Here is a 20,571-nt window from a genome sequence, read left to right on the forward strand (position 1 = left end):
TTTATTTATAGATCAATAGATGTTTCTTTGTTGCATTACCATTATTAAAATAATATGTGACCCCTGGACCACAGAAATAATCATAAGGGTCCATTTATTTTGTACTTGAGATTTATACATCAAAAGAAAGCGATACAACTATTTAAAATAACTATTTCTAAATTATATTCTAAATAGTCTAAATTTGAAGAAGAAGAAAAATATCGCATTTAAAGTTGTCCAAATTATATCCTTAGCAATGCATTTTAGTAATAATAATACATTTGTGATATATTTACAGTAAGAAAAATGTATAATTTGGACGCATACAATGTATAATTGGCTATTGCCACAATATACCTGTGCGACTTATGACTGGTTCTGTGGTCTATGGTCACATATAAATGACTTAATATAGCCTATAGAATAACTTAAATTGTTGTATTCTTTGTATTCTATGGATATTATAGGCTTTATTGTAAATTGGTAACTAGCCTATATGCTACATTTCATGAATAATACAATTATATTAGCTATACATAGGTTTCTATTATAATGCACACTATGTAGGCTAAATAAGGCGCTTGAATGAAAAAATGTTTTTTCATTGTTGAAATGTTTCAATTGTTTTCAAATGTTAAATGTTAAAAGTAACACTATAAAAGAATAATAATAAAGATATAAAATGCTTAATAAAGGAATAAATCGGCACAGTATTTCTTTCTCTGACTGCTTGAGGGGCGCAGGTGCATCTCAAAGCCTCATGAATATTCTCACTATCTTATTCATGGATTAGGTTCATGCGCAATCACAGTAATAACACCATTGGACAGCAGCTGGTACATCATGATGCAAAAGAGGGAATCTCCCTGGATCTGAAGGAGCCGCGTCGCGAAGGAAATGATTTCCCCCCACTTTCATTTTTTAAGGTTGATTTTTTTTCTCAAAAAAAAAAATGGTGTAATTTCCAAATCTGCATGTAACTGAGAGAAAAACAGAGCCCGCTCGGATATTTTCCTTATAGCAGAACGAATCGCTTGGATGAGCGCCTGACACACTGAGACTAGACATTCATCACACGGACACAACTGAAGGGAGTCGACCAGCAGACCAGCACTTGTCACCAGCGAAAACACCACAGCAGCCCACGGCACTCAGGAACACACCGGGACAGAATGGGATATGCCAACAGGAGCATAAGAGGATACACTTTTCTGCTGTGGGTCGCCACAGTCCTGCTGTTGGTGGAGAGCAGAAGAGGCAAACAGCCGAGATGCCCCTCTGGATGCACGTGCACCAAAGATAACGCCTTGTGTGAAAATGTGAGATCTGTGCCACACAGCTTCCCTCCTGATGTCGTTTCACTGTAAGTTTACATTCATATCCAAGTTCAGTACTGATTCGTTAACTAATGCATTCATGTAGACGAGTCTTTACACAGGCACATTTGAACCTTTGTGTGTGTGTTGTGTTGTATCATCTTTCTCAGTAGATTATACCGATTGTTTCCCTAACAGATCATTTGTGAAGTCTGGGTTCACCGAGATTGCGGGGGGAAGCTTTCTCCACACGCCGTCCCTTCAGCTTCTGTGAGTTTCTGTTGGTGTAATGTGCTTTGTGTTGTTGTTGTTGGATTCTTTATTAGGATGGGGTGATCACCATGTTAAGTGGTCCAGTGTGTGTTCTAAGCAATTACAGCCCGCCCCCCGTTTTTGAGGGCATTCTTCAGCGTGTCTAATTTCTCAAAGCCTTTAAATTGCTGTGAATATTATGCAATGCAGCCGCTCTGTGAGGGACATGGCCCTGTCCTCGTGAGAAGTCTGCTTCAATATTGGTTTTATAATATCACACCGTCTCACTCCTAGTTTATAAAACACAAACCTTAGAAATTACATCAAAAAGGCTTGAAGGCAGCAAGTAATGCGTTTCTATGCAAATGCAAACTCACACAAAAGAAAATGCAAATCTCACTGCTGGATTTGGGATGATTATGCAAAATATGACCAGTCTTTTATCTATCACACTCTGAATTAGGTCTGATTGTGCAGTAACTTGCGCTCATATGGAAATTTATGAGAAGATTATGTGAAAATACCTTAAGTATCATTTCATATGCTAGGCTAACATGATGGGGGTCTTTCAGCAATATAATTAAAAACAGAAAGGTATGCAGGGTGAACAAGAATGCTGTTGTTATTTTGCCTTCATCGGGATGAAACTGATCGTCATGTACACATTCAGTTATGTGACTGGCCTAAACAACAGCCTCGTGTGAAAACATTTGTGGTCACAAATGTTTTGTGGGTGTAGTTTTTGTGTTAACAAATATGCAGACATCCAAACTTGGAAACCATTGAAACCGTTTTGTTTGTTCCATGACTTCCTAGATTGTTTACGTCCAATTCTTTTGACTCCATCAACGAAGATGCTTTCCAAGGCCTGCCACATCTGGAATATCTGTACGGTTTTCATTTATTGTGTTTGAAACTCTCATCATTCAGTCTTTTTTCGATTATTATTTCATTTTAATATAAATGCAACACTCTTATTTCAGATTTATTGAAAACAACAGAATTGAGTCGATTTCGCCCCATGCCTTTAGAGGTTTGAAATCTCTCATACACCTGTGAGTATATTAACATTTTTGAACATAAAAAAATTGTTGCAGATTTTCAAATAGTTGTGTCCAGGCCAAATATTGTATAATCCTCACAAACCATACATAATTGGAAATCTCATTTATTCAACTTTCAGATGATGTATAAAAAAACAACAACCTTAACACTGGGTTTGTGGCCCAGGTTATTATGTATGTATAAATACACTCACATACATGTATATATTTATGAAAAATGTTATATTTTTATAATTAAAATAAAATAAAAAACTATATATATATATACATGCAAATATTTCTTAAATACATGCATGTGTGTGTATTTATACATACATAATAATTTACATTACATTACACAGTACACACACATATTATGTATCATGATTAATTTTTCCCCAGCACTATTTATATTTAAATAAGTCTCTTATGCTCACAACGGCTGCTTTTATTTGATCCAAAACATAGTAAAATGTATTTTTGATCAAATAAATGCAGACTTGGCGCACATAAGAGACTTTTTTTAAAAAAATTTATTTTTGAATCTTTAAAAATATTAATATTAATTTAAAAAAATAATTCATTTAAATATATGGCATTTTGCTAGAGTTCATAATACTTTACATCTGTTAACATTAATAATGCATCAGTTAACATAATAATGTTCATGTTAGTTCACATTGCATTAACTAATGTTAACAGATACATCATAACAATGTAGTAATAAATGTTGAATTTAAATTTGATTCCTAGTTCTTGTTAACAGATGTTTTATGTTTGTTAGGAGTCTTGCCTACAATAATCTTGAGACGTTGCCCAAAGATATTTTCAAAGGAATGGATGCCTTAACAAAAGTGTATGTATTTTACCACTCAAGTCCATCATTCTTGTAATATAATATACCAGAACAAAGTGATTTGAATGTCATCTTTAAATCCACTGAGCAGGGATCTCAGAGGAAACATGTTCAGTTGTGACTGTAAGTTGAAGTGGCTGGTGGAATGGATGTTCAGCACTAACGCAACGGTGGATCAGCTTCACTGCAGCGGGCCTCCAGCCTATCAAGGCAAGAAGATCAATGACCTGGTGCCTCAGTCGTTTGACTGCATTACAGCAGGTAATTGTGCACTGGGCTCTCCGGAGTAGATTCTGCCATTAAAATAAGCTGATCATAAATGCTTTCATAAAAAAAGGATTACATATTCACCTTAAAAATTTGTTTATCCGCTGCACACAAGATTAGGAGTACAAGAGTATGTATAGAACTCAAAATCTTCAAATAGTGGCCGTTGGTGATGTATCTAGAGAGCAGAGCGGATTAATTATGCAGTGCAATTTATTGATGTATGCTAATCTGCTAAATTCGAACTGTAAGTAATTATTGCACAAAAACATTGAATGTCAGTTGTCATACAGTTATAGACCGATAATCCCAGAATGATCAAATATCGTTTGATTAAAGGTGCACTATTCAACTTTCTGTCCACTGAAGGGTGCCTATTCTAAACAAAGGTGTAGTTGGATGATGCCAAGTGTGAGCACAGTATCTTGGGACATGTGGTCTTCACCTCACAGCCGGTGGAAAATAGGACTCGGGCAGAAATCACGTTCATGAATGCGGTTATTAACATTACTGTAGTATGAAGCAGAGCAGGAGCGAGTGTTGTGGAGCTGAGCACAGCTGCTGGAGCGATTGTTACACAAATACCCGCCTCGCGAACACCGGGACTTTTATCATGACGGGATGGGACACATTCGCTGGGCGCTTCTGGTTATTTCCGCTCTTCCGGTTATGATTATGAGGTAATGCAGCTCTGTTTATCATATTAGATACATTTTAGTAAGTCGAAAATTATGTTATGACGTTACACCGTGCGTTCACATGTTCACACTGCTAAGAGTAAAGCGCTTCTGCCAAATAAAATCCAAAACCGAGGGTAACGCAGATATGACGCAATTGACAGGCGACTCCCTCAGACGCTATGCTGAAACGTCCCGGTTCTTAGTTAAAATAGCAATTTTCTCACAATTTACAAATAGTTGGAAACATTTGGGATATTGTAGGTATTCAACTGAACAAAATATATAGCACTGGCTATGATTTACATGATTTACTCACACTAGTTATTCTAGGTGGATATGACATTCATCTTTCAGACAAATACAATCAGTGATATTAAAAATGTCCTGGCTCTTCCAAGCTTACGATGGCAGTGAATGTTTGTGGCGTTTTTGAAGTCCATAAAAGTGGATATATCCATCATATAACTTCTCCACACGTCTTTGGGGGTTAATAAAGTCCTTCTGAAGCAAAGTGGTGCATTTGTGTAAGAAAAATTTTCAGATTCAAAACTTTATAGACTAAAATAACTAGCTTCCAGCAGTCAGCGGTACACACAGGTCGACTTTCGGCGAAAGAGTAACCCCTGTTGCGATGTACAGGAGCATCTCAAGCCTTGAGGCATCTCGCGGATAGTGATAGGCAACAAACTAAAGCCCCTCTTCTCTAATATCGAAATCCTCCACCATTTCTCTTTAAAAATTCTCATTTTAGACTCTAATTCATTCTTCTCTTACTCTTCCGCCGTAAGTCGATTTGTGTACGGCTTACCGCTGGAAGCTAGTTATTTTAATCTATAAAGTTTAGAATATTTGGATACTTTTCTTAGACAAACGCATCGCTTCACGTCAGAAGGCCTTTATGGAGCCGTGCGGAGCAGTTATATGATGGATATATGCACTTTTATGGACTTAAAAAATGACACACCATTCACCATTCACTGCCATTATAAAGCTTGGAAGAGCCAGGACATTTTTAATATAACTCTACTTGTATTTGTCTGAAAGAAGAATGTCATATACACCTAGGATGACTTGAGGGTGAGTAAATTATAGGCTACTTTTAATTTTTGGGTGAACTATTCCTATAATTGGCCTGGCTAATATATCGTCCATTAGCCTCAACGCTAACAAATATTGACATGTCCTAGACAAAAGATGACCAATCGCTGCAATTTCTGTATCCGTGGCTCATAAACGGTGGTCGTTTATTGTACAGTGTGTCTGCTGCAATGACCTGCATTTACTGACTAGCCAATAAAACTGCAACATGAAATGGCATATTGATCGATGCGACATAATGCTAAAACTTAAAACTGCTTCCCTTAAGCTCCATTTGCACAATCAGATTCATCTTGCTCAATCTGTTTACCACTTGCGTATACTGATCACATTTTTTCTTCTATACTAACTTGCGTCTTAGTCTACAATTGAATAGGTATCATACATTCTACATACATGTTGTACTCCAGTTTATTAGATCCATATCATACAGTATAATGTTCTTATAGGATTACCGAAATTGCACAGTCTATGACAGGCATTACAGAGAATCACATGTTAATGTTTATAGTACCTAAATGCCTAATTTTCCACATTTAGCAGTTTAGAGCTTGGAGACAGGATGGTTTACATATGGCAGTGATATAAACAATCAAGCAGTTGATATTGGAGTCTTCAGTTATGGAAATGTGTAAGAAAGGCTTGAAAACATGACCTAAATGCCCCCCAAAATAAATGACCATCATATCAACTAATGTTTGTTTGTTTGTTGCAGAGTTTGCTTTAAAGAAAACCCTTGTATTTGAGTCCATATCTGTGGAGTCCTTTACGTTTGGGAATGATCAGTATGTCGTATATTCCCAGCCTTTCTCTGGAAAATGCAGCTTTTTGGAGTGGGACCACGTCAACATGGAATTCAGAGCTTATGACACCATAGAGAGTGAGTATCACACATCACACATACCCAGAGTGCAATGCTGTTCTTGACTTGACATCATTGTTGATATCTAGAATTACCATTTCTACTTGAGGAAATTGAGTTCTTGATATCAGGAGTTTATTTTTTTTACTAGTAACAAAGAAACTATTGATATCAAAATGTATGATTTTACTAGTAACAGTTGTATTTCTCATATGTGAAATTGAATTTCAATTAGTAAGAAATCAATTCTTGATATCAGCAAATGAATTTGAAAGGCAGCTTATGGTGATTTAACTAATGGAAATAAAATTACTGATATCAAGAGTTATAGTTTTTACTTGTTGAAATTTAATTTTTGATCTCAAGTATTCATATTTCTGCAAGTGATGACGTCATTGTTGATATCAAGAGTGAATATTTCGTACTAGTAGAAATGTAAATCCTGATATCAAAAATTGCTATTTTTACCAGTAGAAATAGAATTCCTGATATTAAGAATTGGCATTTTAACTAGTGAAAACTGAATTGTTGATATCAAGAATTTACATTCTGGGAATGAATAAAGGTCAAAACGGCTTGCCATAATGTATACACTTCTGATTTGAGAGCACCAGCACGTCCCTCAATCGCAAAGCCACAAAAAGTGTTTGTAATGTCCATTTGAATTAAAAAACTGATTCTTTTTAATTCATTACAGGCACTTCCACGGTCGTGTGCAAGCCAATGGTCATCGATAACCACCTTTTTATTATAGTCGCTCAACTTTTCGGTGGCTCTCACATTTACAAAAGGGACAGCTCTGCCAATAAATTCATCAAAATCCAGGACATCGACATCCTGAAAATAAGGAAGCCCAACGACATCGAGACTTTCCTCGTGGATGGCGAGTTCTTCTTCGTGATAGCGGACAGCTCAAAGGCCGGATCCACTACGGTGTACAAGTGGAACGGCAATGGCTTCTACTCGCACCAGTCTCTCCATCCCTGGTATCGCGACACGGATGTCGAGTACCTTGATATCGCCGGCAAACCCCATCTCATTTTGTCTAGCAGCTCACAGCGGCCCGTTATCTACCAGTGGAGCAGAAGCCAGAAGCAGTTCGAAAGACGGACGGACATTCCAGAGATGGAGGACGTCTATGCCGTCAAACACTTCAAGGTGAAGGGGGAGCTGTTTGTCTGTCTGACGCGCTTCATCGGCGACTCCAAGGTGATGAAGTGGGACGGCGCTATGTTCACAGAGATACAGACAATGCCCTCGAGGGGTTCCATGATCTTCCAGCCCGTCTCCATCGGCAACTGGCAGTACGCCATCCTAGGCAGCGACTACTCTCTAACCCAGGTCTATCAGTGGGACACCAAGAAGGGCCAGTTTGTGCACTTCCAGGAGCTCAACGTCCAGGCGCCAAGAGCATTCTCGCTGGTGTCCATTGACAACAGAGAGTTCCTGCTGGCTTCCAGCTTTAAAGGGAAGACGCAGATTTACGAGCACTTGATGATCGACCTAAGCAGTTAGGGTGCCAATCGAAAGCGCAGAGAAGCAGATCCTGGCTCAGCCGAGCCTATTGTCAAAACACATGCATGATCTAGCCTAGCGCTAATAATAATAATTCCAGATGAATGCCTCTCTAGAAACGCCCTTTGTATCTTTCTCTGTTGTCACCATCTGTTCTGCACTTTTCATTTTTCCTGTTTTTTTGTCCCTTTCAACAAAAGCTATTGTTAACGTATTCTCATGCTTGCCGTGTAGTCACTAAAGAGGTATAATAAGGAAACAACAAAGGTCAAATCAGTTAGCTGTTGACATGATAACAATCTGCCAAATAAACTGTTTACATTTTTACAGTGATGTAAAAAGCCATTTTTAACTTTTTTAAGCAAAAGCTACCAGTTTAACCACATTGGATGTGATAGATTTGAAGCTTGTCTTGACTCAACAACTTCTTTTAATAATCAAAATGCAATAAACTTAGATTTAGCTCAACTCTTGAGGAAAAGTATCCGTGGGAAGGAAGATTAGTTGTTAGTACTTGTTTTTTTAAATGTTAAAACTAATAAAACCTTTAAAAAATATGAGCCTGTTTTGTCGTGATAAATGAATTTCGCTTATGAGGGTAAATCCTGTCCATATTTTACCATCAAAGCAAGAAATTGTCCTAAAATGCATAATTTTCATGAAGCAGTATTATTTGAAGAAATTTGACTTAAACATCAAGAGCTGACCTCCCATGTCATGGGCATACAAGCATAAGTGTGTGATTATTTATTTTCTGAATTCAAAATTATTTCTTAATGGCAAGCCGTTTTCACGTTGATTCATTCCCAGAATATAAATTCTTGATATCAACAATTCAGTTTTCACTAGTTAAAAATCATAATTTTTGATATCAATACTTATTTTGTTGCTAGTGCACATGTCTGTTCTTTATATCAACAACTGAATTACTAGTAAAAAAAAAATCATTTTTGAAATTAATAATTTAATGTTAATTTCATGAATGTGATTATTACTAGTAAGAAAGCCATTTTAGATATCTAAAATTACGTACGTCCTTTACTTTTTTAAATTTTAAAGTACTCAGAAATAACAAATGTAATATGTTGAAAGACATTTACAGATATCAAGAATTCATATTTCAACTTGTTAAAATTGATATCAGGAATACATTTTTACTAGTAGGCTAACTAGGAAATTATTGATATAAAAATATTAATTTAACTAATAAGAATTGTATTTATAATATGTGAAATTGAATTTCAACTAGTAAAAAAATAAATTATTGATATCAGTAATTGAATTTGAATGGCAGCATATGGTGAGATTTAACTTTTGAAAATACAATTACTAATATCAAGAATTCGTATTTCTGCAAGTAATGATAATAATCGTCAATAATCGTTGATATCAATAATTACTATTTTTACCAGTGGAAATGCAATTCCCTATATCAAAAATCGCCATTGTTATTAGGCTAGGAGAAATATAATTCCTTATTTCAAGAATTGACATTTTACATTGACATCTTGTGAAAATTGAATTGTTGATATCAAGAATTCACACCCTGGGAACGAATAAAGGTAAAAAGGGCCTGCCATAATTTCTACTTCGTCGAATAAACTCTTTGAAACATCATTGTTGTCCAGCCACTCTTCCAATCAGCTTCCAATGCATTTTTGTCTTCCTCTAGTGGCAGAATAACGCAAACCACCTCTTTCTTTGTACAAGGTTAATTATTTAACCTGTTGCTCGCCTCGGTACCATTTCCACTCGAAGGCAACCGCGTGTCAAGACGCGTGTTTAAGGTATGCCCAGCAGTTCTCTTCTGTCATGGGTGATAATGGACAGCGCAATGGCTCTGTGAGTAATAATGACACAGATTTATCTGTTGTCCCTTGTAGAGCGGACGACATCAGAGTGCTTTTTCAGAAAGTTAACGATGGGGAGGAAATCGAGATGCAAACTCGATCAGAAGTGCCAGATAAGGATGCTGACGCCGAGGTCTGCCGACAGGTCAACGGCGGGGCTTTTTACCGGGTTTGTGTGCCGGTTTGCTGTAAGAGAAGCGACACCGACCGCGATGAGGAGGAGGAGGATTGTGAGGAGGACACGGGGGCAAAAACAGTTGTTAAAGGTAAACTGAGCTCAACTCGTTCAGGGTTCATTACAGACATACAAACCCTGTAGTTTATCGATCTATTTCTGTGCTGTTTCAGTTACTTTACACCTGTGTGACCTTTATGACTCGTTTAGTATTACAGTTATCCAGAGCTGAAAAAGTCCCGGAATTACATTTACCGACAGTTTCCGTCTGTAGCTACACGATGTTACTATAACTATTTATAAATATGGTAACTTGGTATCATACATAAAACGTAAAAACCGCTAGGTCAGAAAGACTGAGCTTTTAATAATAGATTTATCTATGATTGACGGCAGGGTTATCACGTTATGTTACAGTTACATCAAAAATATGAGCTTCTGTATATTCTCCATGCTAAGGTACCATCGTTTTTTTCTTTAAAATACCACACAGTAAATCTGCTGTAACTTGGTTCAACTTAACCCCATATTGCCATGACTTTATAGTTTTAAATATAGTTGTTGGGCTATTATTATCTATGATACACAGCAGTATTGCCATGGCAACCTTTTAATGGTTTATTCTGTAAAAAGTTGATAAGAACAGTTAATGTTGTATCAACTGTTACATTCACCATAGTATATTTATTTAAAAAATACCATTGATGGAGTAAATTATGCTGTAAATTTGTATCATGCAAATTAAAAACAGCTAGGTCAGAAAGATCCTGAGGTTTTAATAATAAAAGCTTATATAAAAGCATATATATGGTATATGACAGGGTTATATTTAAAAGCGTATATTATAATAACAGGGTTATAATAAAAGCGTATATATGGTATATGACAGGGTTATCACGGTATGTTACACTACAGTCATGTAACAAACCTGTGACTGTACATTCTCCATGGTAACCATAGTTTCTTCTTCTAAATCGGCTGTAACTTTGTTCAACTTAATCATATTAAAGGGTTAGTTCACCCAAAAATGAAATTTCTATCATTAATGACTCACCCTAATGTCGTTCCACACCTGTAAGACCTCCGTTCATCTTCAGAACACAGTTTAAGATATTTTATATTTAGTCCGAGAGCGTATGCAAGTGAATGCACACTATACTGTCCATGTCCAGAAAGGGAATAAAAACATCATCAAAGTAGTCCATATGTGACATCAGTTAGTTAGTTAGAATCTCTTGAAGCATCAAAATACATGTTGGTCCAAAAATTACGTCTCAGCATTGTCTTCTCTTCCGCGTTTGTTTCAAACCTCAAATAAAGATTCAAACGGTTATGAATCAGTGGATTGATTAAGGATTCCAAATCAGGAATCAATCCGCTGACAATGCTGAATAAAGTCGTAGTTTTTGTTATTTTGGGACCAAAATGTATTTTCGATGCTTCAAGAGATTCTAATGAACTAACTAATGTCACATATGGACTACTTTGATGATGTTTTTATTAGCTTTCTGGACATGGACAGTAAGGTGTGCATAGACTGCATATGCTCTGGGACTAAAATATAAAAAATCTTAAACTGTGTTCTGAAGATGAACGGAGGTCTTACAGGTGTGGAACGACATTAGGGTGAGTCATTAATGAAATAAATTTAGTTTTTGGGTGAACTAACCCTTTAATTTGCCATAACTCTACCGTTTTAATTAGGCTATATTATCTATGGTAAATAGTAGAATTGCCATTATAACTTTTAAAGGTTTTATTATGTAACAAATTAATGAGAACAGTTATGTTTTATCAAACCTGTTGCATTTACCATAGTATCTTTTCGATACTAGAGTAAATCTGGAGTAACCTTTTATTAGCCACATGCTATAAAAAAATCAAACAAGTTATGATTATTATCTTGCTTGATGTGTTCAGCACTTTGGGTCAACTTCTTTTTTGTTAAATGTCCTATAGGAATAAGCTAACTTAACTTGAATAAAAATATATACATCAGATTTCCGACGTTTGAATGAGATCAGTTTATTATAATTTTACAGTAATCTTTTACTAAATGAAGTCATTGTGAAATAAATGGCAAGGTTGGCATGGCAACTTCTTTTTTTATAGCTGACGAGAACAGTTACATTGTATCAAGTCTCTTACATACAGTTACCATTGTAACCATTGTTTCCGCCTTTAAAATAAACCACGGTTTCTTGCTTATAGCCACCTGACAGCCTAACAAGTTTGTACTGTTGAATTCTTATAAATTGATATGGGATGCTAATTTTAGGTTGCTACAGTTTTGTGTACAATCAAGTGCAATATGTCCGGTCCACTTTTTTAGCGGCACTTGTTCCAGAAGTATTTCTCCCATAGGGAATGAACCAGTCTAACCAGTCACAAGGTGATTCCATTACAAACTTTGATTTGAAGCAACAACAAAAAATGTTTTAATAAAAAGACAATTGAGGTATAGTTCTATAATGTCATAAAGCATTGCAAACGACATCATTGAATTAAAAGTGATGGATAAACATCACACTATTGGGGTAGGTTAGTCATTCAAAAGCAAATTCCTGTACTGTAGCAGTCCACTGTATGTTGTTGGAAACTGGTGACCATGGTAACCTTTGTAAGGAGAACACTTACACTGGATCTAATTTAGCTGTTTTTCATTTTATATTTTTTAAACAAGATTCTGTATGACCAGCCAAGTATTCAAAGTACTTTAACATTCTAGATTTGTCATCTTGTGTGGAGTAAAGAAGTAAAATATTTTTCCAGGAAGAAGATAACCAGAAATGCTTTATGAGTTGTTCTGGCTTTGTGGGAAAAAAACTGTGAATCACACCAGGAAACAGTGTACTTTTGTCTATTCTGTTCTCTCTAAACGCTCAGGTGAAGTTGTTTGTTTATCTTCAACCAAACCCGTATTGTTGGGTATGTGTTGTGTTTCAGGGCCCATGATCTTTGAGTCAGCCCAGGTCCTCATGGGACATTTGATACAATTTGGCGTTTGTCCAATGTTGCCAGCTACACAGGCTCCGCTCACCCACAGGTAGTAAAGTTGCCCTTGGTTGCATAATCACCGCCGTCACGTGTGATATCATTTCAGTGTCAAAGTTAAACGGAATCACCGACAGTGTGTCGTTTTCATGCTGTCTTTGCTCCCTCCATCTCATTCCACTCCAAGATCAAAATTCAGATCCCACCCCACAAAGCCAAATCCCGCTGTGTATTTCTCACGTCTCATTTCCATCGTTTGTGCAAATGGTTCGTCTACAAAGACTGTGGTAATAAAATGCTTTCAGATGTTACAATGAATAAATATTTTGGGGGGAAAAATAGTAGAAGGTTTATAAGATTTTTGGTAAATTTGTAAGTAAACCAAAAATAGAGTTTTAGAAGTAGATAGCTAGATGTATAATAAGATAGATATGAATAATAATAAATTAAAGTTAGGGTAGGTAAGAATTGGTTAAAAAACTTTTTTCCAAATTTGTTTAAATGTTCTTTATATATCAATACATGTAAGTACTCTAAAAAAGAAAGTATAAAATTTGAGTGTCTGTAGACCTCTCACGACTGTTTTAAAGACAGCTCATTATTTCCATTCACTCCACCTTCTCCCTTCTGGGCTTTTTCCAAAGCCACGCCCCCAAAATACATGAACGCTCCTCACCAACCGCTCAGCTGGAAGACGCATTATTTACCTCAGACGAGCAAAGATGGAGGAGCAGTGTGCATGCAGTCACATCATTTCAGAATCACATGTAATAAAAAATCTAACTTTATTAGTATGAATATAAACAAATAAGATGTCTTTTAATACTCACTATCAAGCTAGAATACTGTTACTGGTAAAGTTTGAAATATATTTTTGTTTGATTTGGTAATGAGCTAGTTATATTTATAAGGCAAAGCTAAAAACGGGTAGCATTGATAAAAAATGTTTTCCCAATAACATCAGTTATACTGTGATGAAGATGAATTTCGTGTAAGCTTCATAACATATACTGTGTTTTGCATGTAAGAGTTTCCATGATGAAAGCATTGTTGATTAGTAGGCTAGTAGCTTAAGCGTACTTAGTTCTAAAAAAAAAGTTCCTGGATGCGGTGTACTAGCTTTTACACATGCATTTTGTTATCTAAAGTTAAATTTTGCGAAATTCAACACGACAGCGAACAACTTGAGCTAAGCATATTGAGTATTTATCATCTCTACTAATGGCTAAGTGTATAATATTGTAACTTTATGCTAAGTAATGTTATTTTAGCTATATTAGGCAGCTTCATGTGCTAGTGATACATGCTTCATGAAAACATAAACCAAAAAAATGTATAATCAAAATGAAAGATTACCTGTCCAGCAGAAATACAGCCAGCAATGAGTCGTTTTTCAGCCCCTTGAGGTCCCTCAGCTCTCGACATTGTTGGAAAGCCATGCAGATATTTACTCATGTTTGATTTCTTTGTTTATCCAAAGACTTTCTGTGCATTGCCTTTACATGTAGGCCTACTGTCTTCCTTTTTTTTTGCATTGTTTGCCTTTGCTGACTGCAAAACCCGGCACTGTGCATTTTGAATGCTTTTGCTCTTCCTAGGGGTGCGCACATGTGTGGGCAGAACCTGTAGCGAAAGCAGTGGTTGCCATGGTAGCGAGAGAGAGTGACAGTCGCCCAAGCCAATCATTTGTTTTGTCCCGAACGAAAATAATGAGCGGTGTTTATTGCAGGTTAAACAGTCTAGAGTTACTTGATTTTTATACTCTCTTTTTCAGAGTACTTACATTTTAATTATGTATTGACATATAAAGAAAATTTAAACAAATTTGGGCAAAAGTGTTTTAGATCATTCTTACCTACCCTACCTTTAACAAGGTTGGTAGAAATCTTTATTTCCCAGGATGCATTACCTGTGTTGAATTTCTTTAAATTCCAATTTCCCAATGCGGTTAATTCCTCTTTGTGTCATTGCAATTTAAATTCCAGTCCTTTCTGTGGTTTGTGGTTAATTCAGTTCAAATTCACTGGTGAAAATCTGAATTGTGCCAAACCGCAGTCATAAGGGTAATGTCTTCATTTAGGGTTTTTTCTCAGCAAATATTTATTTATGCCGTAAAACAGTTAATTAATCAATCCACACGCCATGTAATGTTTGAATGACTGACAGGTCTGATTTGTTATATTCATCCACAGAAAAGAAAACAGCTTGTCCGGGGCTGGGCCTCATGTACAGCTTGTTAGCATCCGTCTTCTTCTCCGCTGCCGCTCTTCTTGTGAAGAAAATCGAAGGGATGCACGCCATCCAAATCAGTGCCATTCGCTGCTTCTTTCAGATGCTGTTTGTCGTACCGCCCATGATTTATTACAAGTATGAATCTATGATACATTACAAGAATGAATCTGATATATTAAGTATGAATCTGATGTTACAAGTACGAATCTAGAATACAAGCATGATTGTAATATATAACACAAATTTTTGAAGCAAGTATGAATCTATGATACATTTCTAGTATGAATCTATAATACAAGCATAAATCTGATGTATTACACACAAGAATCTATAAAAAAAAATATGAATATGATATTACAAATGGAAATGTAATATATTACAAGGATGAGTATATAATACAAGTTTGAATCTATAATGCAAGTATAAATCTGATTTATTACAAGTATGAATTTAACGAAACAAGTATAAATCTGATAGATTGCAAGTACAAATCTAATTCATGTATAATCTGATGTATTACAATTATGAATCTATAATACAAGCATAAGTCTAATTTATTACAAGCATGAATCTGATTTATTACAAGTAAGAATCTGATTTATTACAAGTAAGAATCTGATTTATCACAAGTAAGAATCTGATTTATTACAAGTATGAATCTATAGAAACAAGTATAAATCTGATAGGTTGCAAGTACAAATCTAATTCATGGATAAATCTGATGTATTACAATTATGAATCTATAATACAAGCATAAGTATAATTTATTACAAGCATGAATCTGATTTATCACAAGTATGAATCTGATTTATTACAAGTAAGAATTTGATTACAAGTATAAATCTAATTCAAGTATGAATGTTATATAGAAGTATGAATCTATAAAAAACAAGTATGGATCAAGGAATACAGTCATAAATAATATGAATCTGTTATAATACAAGAAGCTATAGGATCAAATATAAATCTATTACAATTCTAACTATATAATTCCAGTATGAATGTAATATAGAAGTAAGAATCTATAATAAAGTATGAATCTATGATGTATTTCTAGTATGAATCTGATATATTACAAGTATGAATCTGATTTATTACAAGTATGAATCTGATAAATTACAAGTATGAATCTGATAAATTACAAGTATGAATCTGATATATTACAAATATGAATCTGATTTATTACAAGTATGAATCTGATAAATTACAAGTATGAATCTGATATATTACAAGAATGAATTGGATATATTAAGTATAAATCTATATTACAAGTATGAATCTGATATATTACAAATATGAATATATGATACATTACAATAATCAATCAGATATATTAAGTATAAATCTATAATACAAGTATCACTCTGATGTTTCAAGTATAAATCTGAAATATTAGTAGTATGAATCTATGATACATTACAAGAATTAATCAGATATATTACCGTAAGTATAAATCTATAAAGTATGAATCCGATGTTACAAGTATGAATCTGATTTATTACAAGCAAGAATCTATAAAAAACAAATATTAATTGATATTACCTGTAGAAATGTTATATTACAAGGATGTTTGAATCTATAATGCAAGTATAAATCTAATTTATTACAATTAAGAATCTATTGAAATAAGTATGAATCTGATATATTACAAGTAAAAATCTAATTGAAGCATAAATCTGATTTATTACAATTATGAATCTATAATACAAGCATAAATCTGATTTATTACAAGTATGAATATATAAAAACAAGTATGAATCTATCACATATTTCTAGTATTACTATAATACAGGGAGAAATCTGATAATTTGACTAGGATGAATCTATAATACAAGTGTGAATCTATGATGTATTGCAAGTATGACTCTTGACCCTGTAATTGGATCCATTATTATTTTGACTCGGCATTGTGGGAATAGCCTATAACCTTTTCCTTTTTCAGAACTGGCTTTTTGGGACCGAGAGGTATGCGCATCTACCTGTTCCTCAGAGGGTTCCTGGGGTCCAACGCCATGATCTTGTTATATTATGCAGTCCTGCAGATGCCTCTAGCCGACGCCATGGTTATAATGTTCAGTAATCCAGTCTTCACTGCCTTGCTGGCTTGGATTTTCCTCAAAGAGAGGTGCACGATATGGGACGTCATCTTTACAGTGTTCACGCTCACCGGCGTCATATTGATAGCCAGACCTCCGTTCCTCTTCGGTGGTGAGCCGTCTGGGATCGAAGGAGACTACACCAATCACATCAAAGGCACGGCGGCCGCCTTCGCAGGGGCGGTCGGAGCGGCTTGCACTATGGTCATTCTGAGGAAAATGGGTAAAAGTGTTCATTACTACCTCTCCATCTGGTACTATGCAGTCCTGGGACTCATCGAGTGCATCGTTGTTTTGTTCATCTTGGACGAATGGAGCGTTCCGTCCTGCGGCTGGGACAGGTGGACGCTCATGGCCATCGGGCTGCTCGGTATAGCCGGGCAGACGTTCCTCACCAAAGCCCTGCAGATTGAGAAAGCAGGACCCGTTGCACTGATGAGGACGATGGATGTGGTCCTGGCCTTCATCCTGCAGTTCCTGTTTCTCAATCGCAAGCCCACATGGTGGAGTCTGGGAGGAGCGCTGTGTGTGATCAGCAGCACTAGTGGGGTGGCCATTAGGAAGTGGTATAACAGCACGAGACAGAAGAGCTGATCTCACGTCAGAGTGAGATGAAAAGAGATTTTTTTATGTTTTCTACAAATAATTGCTGCATTAGATACCAAAGAAGCTGATTTGTTGTAATAATATACATATATATATATATATATATATATATATATATATATATATATATATATATATATATATATATATACATAATTCTTAAGACCGTACTGTATGCAGTGTAATACAGTATTTTCACTAGTTTTGTAGTTTCTTAATGTAGATATTCTTACCCCAACTGAGGGCTGTTAAGTCATGTTACAGATATTTTTAATTGAGATAATATTGTTGAGACAATACTGCTTTATTACAGTCAACTACGTAATATTAGACTGCTGGTCAGAACCTGAGCTTGGTGAGTAAAAATCACCAAAAATGTCAATTCTGTCATGCTTTACTCGCCTGTTGACTTAAAATGAGATGTTTTGATGTCAAAGTTGAGCTTCTCCATACAAGTTAACTGTTCATTTAAGCACTTTTATGGTAGACAGCGTTTATATTGCAAGAATAATGATCAATTTAGTTTTTGAATACTAGATTGAATACTAGAGAATACTAGGTTGAGGTCAGTGAAGTGTCCTTAAAGGGTTAGTTCACACAAAAATTAAATTTTTGTCATTAATGACTCACCCTAATGTTGTTCCACACCCATAAGACCTCAGTTTGGTAACCACGACTTTATTCAGCATTGTCTTCTCTTCCGTGTTCCTCAAATAAAGATTAAAATGGTCATGAATCAGTGAATCGATCAATGATTCGGATCGCCAATGTCACGTGATTTCAGCAGTTCGACACGCGATCCGAATCATGAATCAATCCGCTGATTCACAACCGTTTGAATCTTTATTTGAGGTTTGAAAACAAACAAGGAAGAGAAGACAATGCTGAATAAAGTCGCAGTTTTTGTGATTTTTGGACCAAAATGTATTGTCGATGCTTCAAGAGATTCTAATTAACCCACTGATGTCATATATGGACTACTGTGATGATGTTTTTATTCCCTTTCTGGACATGGACAGTATAGTGTGCATACACTTGGATACACTCTTGGACTAAATATAAAATATCTTAAACTGTGTTTTGAAGATGAACGGAGGTCTTACGGGTGTGGAACGACATTAGGGTGTCATTAATTACATAAATTTAATTTTTGGGTGAACTAACCGTTTAACCATTTATAAGATATAAAGTGTCAAAAAAGAAAAGAAAAGGAAAAACACCTTAAAATGTAATATGTGTGGAGGACGAAACCTGCAAAAAACAATAAATAAATGAATCCACAAAATTCTACATGAATATATAAATCCATGTGCAAATAAATACATAAATCCAAATACATATATAAATAATTAAATGTGCGTGTTGTGGAGATAATTCGATTATTAAAATTAATGTTAGGTGAAATAAAAAAAGTTTTAAAAGAAAGGCTAAACCGTTTATTAATTTTTGAATGTAGCTCTGTATTTATTTTTCCTTGGGGAAACGTGCTAATGAGTGGGGCGTCAACAGCCGTCAGCCAATGGTGGCATACAGACCGCCTTCTGATGTTTGAGCGACACCCCCTCATTAGCATGTTGCACAAAGGAAAAATAAAAACCGAGCTACATTCAAAAATTAATAAACATTTAAAAGTAAAAAGGTCAACTTTCAGTTTAGCATTTTCATTCACCCAACATTAATTTTATTTATTTAACTATTTATCTCCTCGGACATTTAATTATCTATATATTTATTTATGCAGAAATATGTGGATTTGTAGATTTATTTATATATTTATTTTGACAATTATATTTATGTCGAATTTTGTGGATTTATTTATTTATTTGCGTGTTTATCATTTATGCAGGTTTCTTCCTCCATATGACATATGTACTGTATTCCAAGCTACACAGTAAATTAGTTTGATGACAATACTGAAATTTAAGGTATTTACAATTGTATTGTATGGAAAGAGCAGCGTGAACATTCTGCATAATATCTCAATTTTTCTTCCATGGAAGAATACATGAGGATAAGTAAATAATGACAGCATTTAATTTTTCGAGAGAGATATATCTTTAAAACTCTTTGCACTTTGTCACTGACAATGTACTGTAACTTGCATTACTTTTAAGAGGACGACACAGGGTCAACAGATTGTCTGAATATTTATTTTTGCTTTAAGCTGAATATGCAATCAGTCATATGTTCGCAATACGGATAAACCACCAATTTGAACTTTGTCCGTGTGTACCTTAGATATACACACAGGTCTACTGCACAAATATTAGCTTGATATAGAGCGAGTCAATCATATTTATTTATCGGACATGTGTCCTGGCACTAAGATAAGTTCTTTTGATTTGTTACAAGAGGCCGCCGCGACTATCAGTAATGGCTCTTCTGTTTTCCGTTTTACACCTATTTTAATTTGACTTTAATTTGATTTAAACCTGTTTGTGTAAACTGACCTGAAAGCACTTTACACTGACTTGTTGTGTCAGTTCCCCTTAATTAAAGGCACTATTAACGGTTTACTGAAAGATATACTGCCTTAAAAAAATATGTATTTTATCTGATGACATATCCGTTAATGTAAGAGCAAATCCCAAATCCCTCCATATTATTTATTGAATAAGGTTGTTGATTTGAATAATGCCTGCTGTAGATTTCACCTTGCATATTTATACGACTTTTGAACTTAGCCGTTCAAATAAATGAAAGATTCTTACCTCGTTGAGTGCAGTGTCTTTTTTTCTGGACGTAAC

At 35.2% G+C, this 20,571-nt stretch overlaps 2 protein-coding genes across 4 annotated transcripts; both read left to right on the plus strand.

Moving 5' to 3' along the window:
* The first annotated feature begins 767 nt into the window (after positions 1-767).
* lgi1b (leucine-rich, glioma inactivated 1b) lies at positions 768-8,428 on the plus strand. The gene is made up of 8 exons (XM_067430150.1): positions 768-1,345; positions 1,497-1,568; positions 2,367-2,438; positions 2,534-2,605; positions 3,378-3,449; positions 3,541-3,710; positions 6,210-6,374; positions 7,054-8,428. The coding sequence occupies exons 1-8, from the start codon at positions 1,155-1,157 to the stop codon at positions 7,869-7,871; spliced, it is 1,632 nt and encodes a 543-aa protein (XP_067286251.1). The 5' UTR covers positions 768-1,154; the 3' UTR covers positions 7,872-8,428.
* Positions 8,429-9,521: 1,093 nt separating this feature from the next.
* Positions 9,522-17,917, plus strand: slc35g1 (solute carrier family 35 member G1). Of its 3 annotated transcripts, none has more exons than XM_067429614.1 (4): positions 9,522-9,713; positions 9,867-9,987; positions 15,083-15,257; positions 17,065-17,917. In XM_067429614.1, exons 1-4 carry the CDS (start codon positions 9,684-9,686, stop codon positions 17,810-17,812), a joined length of 1,074 nt encoding a protein of 357 aa, XP_067285715.1. In that variant the 5' UTR covers positions 9,522-9,683; the 3' UTR covers positions 17,813-17,917. The 3 variants fall into 3 exon arrangements, with proteins under 3 accessions (XP_067285715.1, XP_067285714.1, XP_067285713.1); XM_067429613.1 differs by having other exon boundaries at positions 9,522-9,658; positions 9,755-9,987; XM_067429612.1 differs by having other exon boundaries at positions 9,524-9,987.
* Positions 17,918-20,571: the final 2,654 nt, after the last annotated feature.

This window comes from Pseudorasbora parva, chromosome 21 (assembly GCF_024679245.1).
Source record: "Pseudorasbora parva isolate DD20220531a chromosome 21, ASM2467924v1, whole genome shotgun sequence".
Classification (NCBI taxonomy): Eukaryota; Metazoa; Chordata; class Actinopteri; order Cypriniformes; family Gobionidae; genus Pseudorasbora; species Pseudorasbora parva.